The sequence below is a fragment of the Mandrillus leucophaeus genome, unplaced genomic scaffold (assembly GCF_000951045.1).
Source record: "Mandrillus leucophaeus isolate KB7577 unplaced genomic scaffold, Mleu.le_1.0 Scaffold894, whole genome shotgun sequence".
Classification (NCBI taxonomy): Eukaryota; Metazoa; Chordata; class Mammalia; order Primates; family Cercopithecidae; genus Mandrillus; species Mandrillus leucophaeus.
Genome location: NW_012109741.1, coordinates 874,752 through 876,425, shown reverse-complemented (window position 1 = coordinate 876,425; position 1,674 = coordinate 874,752). Strand labels below are relative to the sequence as shown.

Below are 1,674 nucleotides of genomic sequence, written 5' to 3'. Positions count from 1 at the left end.
AAAAAAAAAAAAAAAAAAAAAAAGCCTGGCGCGACGGCACGCACCTGTGGTCCTAGCTACTTGGGTGGCTGAAGTGGGGGGACTGCTTGAGCCCGGGAGGTCGAGCCCTGATCATGACACTGCACTCCGGCCTGGGCAACAGAGTGAGACCCTGAGAAAAAAGAAAGAAAAAAAAAGATTAGCACAGTGACTTTCTCTTTGATGTAACCATAAACATCTAAAGAGAACAGTGCCGGCCACATTGGGAACCTCAACAAAGTTGTTTCCATTATCCATCACCAACCAGAATTCAGGAAGAACTTTGCCTGTCTTGTTCCCGCGATAATCAATGACTCAACAAATGTTTGTGGAGAGAGTGGGTGACCCTCTCCTTTTACCAACGGTAAACAACCCGCGGAAAGAAAAAGTGACTTATCCAAAGTCCAGGCATTTTGGGCAGAGTCGGGACTAGCATGGTAGTATCTCGACTCTCGCGGGAGGACTCGCTCCACTGTAGTTATTCATTCCCCTTTCCATACAACCAGGTCTAATCCAGCCACAGTCTTCAATTCTTAAGCTAAGAAAAAAGGAAAATACATGTAAACTCTGTTTTGCGATCGACAAGACGACAGAAGAATCAAAAATCCTCCCTCCGGAGGCGCAACAGAATCCTTCCACAGCGCGGTCCTGTCACGTGACCACGCATCGCGCACCAGACACCTGACCTTCTGAGGCGGCTTCCGCGCAGGCGCAGTGGACCTCTCGTGCGCCATTCCAGACATGGCGGCTCCGTTAGGGGGCATGTTTTCTGGGCAGCCACCCGGGCCCCCTCAGGCCCCACCGGGCCTTCCGGGCCAAGCTTCGCTTCTTCAGGCAGCTCCAGGCGCTCCTAGACCTTCCAACAGTACTTTGGTGGACGAGTTGGAGTCATCTTTCGAGGTAATATAAGACATGGGCGTCTTTGTCCCCTGCCTTTCCTTTTTTCTGAAACGTGAACTGCGCGTACGCGTATCTACTCCAGGGATCCGAGCAACTAATTTACAGATAGGGAAACTGAGGCTTAAAGAACGTAAGTCATTGCTTTAGGCTTCCCCGTGGCCCGTATTCAATTCAGGTCTGCTGGCGGGGGCGCGTAAACTCGAGATTTCTGGAAATGTGGACCCGAAGTTTGCCTAAACCCCAAACTTGGAACCCTTCCAGATTCACAGCCGGCTGCTGCCATCCCAACCGGTCGTCGGTCTCATCCCTGAGCACCGTTTCTTGCATCCCTGCATGTTCATTAAGCCTTTTCGGAGCTCAAAGTTTCACTACTGTGTCCTGTATCCTTTCCGCCGGGCTTCACCCTTAAACGATCCTAAAGAGGCTCTTATGAGGGGAAATTGACTTCCTTAAATTACCAGGCGCAGCTTGGTACTAGGGGCCGAGGAAAGAGGAATGGTGGAGGTTAGGGAGGGAGGGAGCCACAGATGACCCAATCTCAGTTCTGCCCAAGGAGTTTACCTTGTAGCGAGAAAGGTGAACTGTGTATTGAGGGAAGATAGAGAGGTGAAAATAAGTGCTCTGGTGATTTCCAGTGGTCTTTAAAATGGAAGATGAGCTATTCCTGTCTAGTAATAAAGTAATATAACTTCAAATTGGAGTTAACTTTTCCACATTTAAATCCCAGTTTTGTCCAGCGCGGTGGCTCACGCCTGT

The 1,674-nt window shown here is 49.9% G+C and overlaps 1 protein-coding gene across 1 annotated transcript in view; it reads left to right on the top strand.

Annotated features, from left to right (window-relative positions):
* The first annotated feature begins 738 nt into the window (after positions 1–738).
* The window catches only part of MED28 (mediator complex subunit 28), a 26,274-nt gene continuing 25,338 nt past the window's right edge, over positions 739–1,674 (top strand). Inside the window, exons 1-2 of the mRNA XM_011969492.1 lie at positions 739–918; positions 1,180–1,298. Of these exons, the coding sequence (XP_011824882.1) occupies positions 760–918; positions 1,180–1,298 (278 nt within the window). The 5' untranslated portion in view covers positions 739–759. The remainder of the gene's footprint in view (positions 919–1,179; positions 1,299–1,674) is intronic.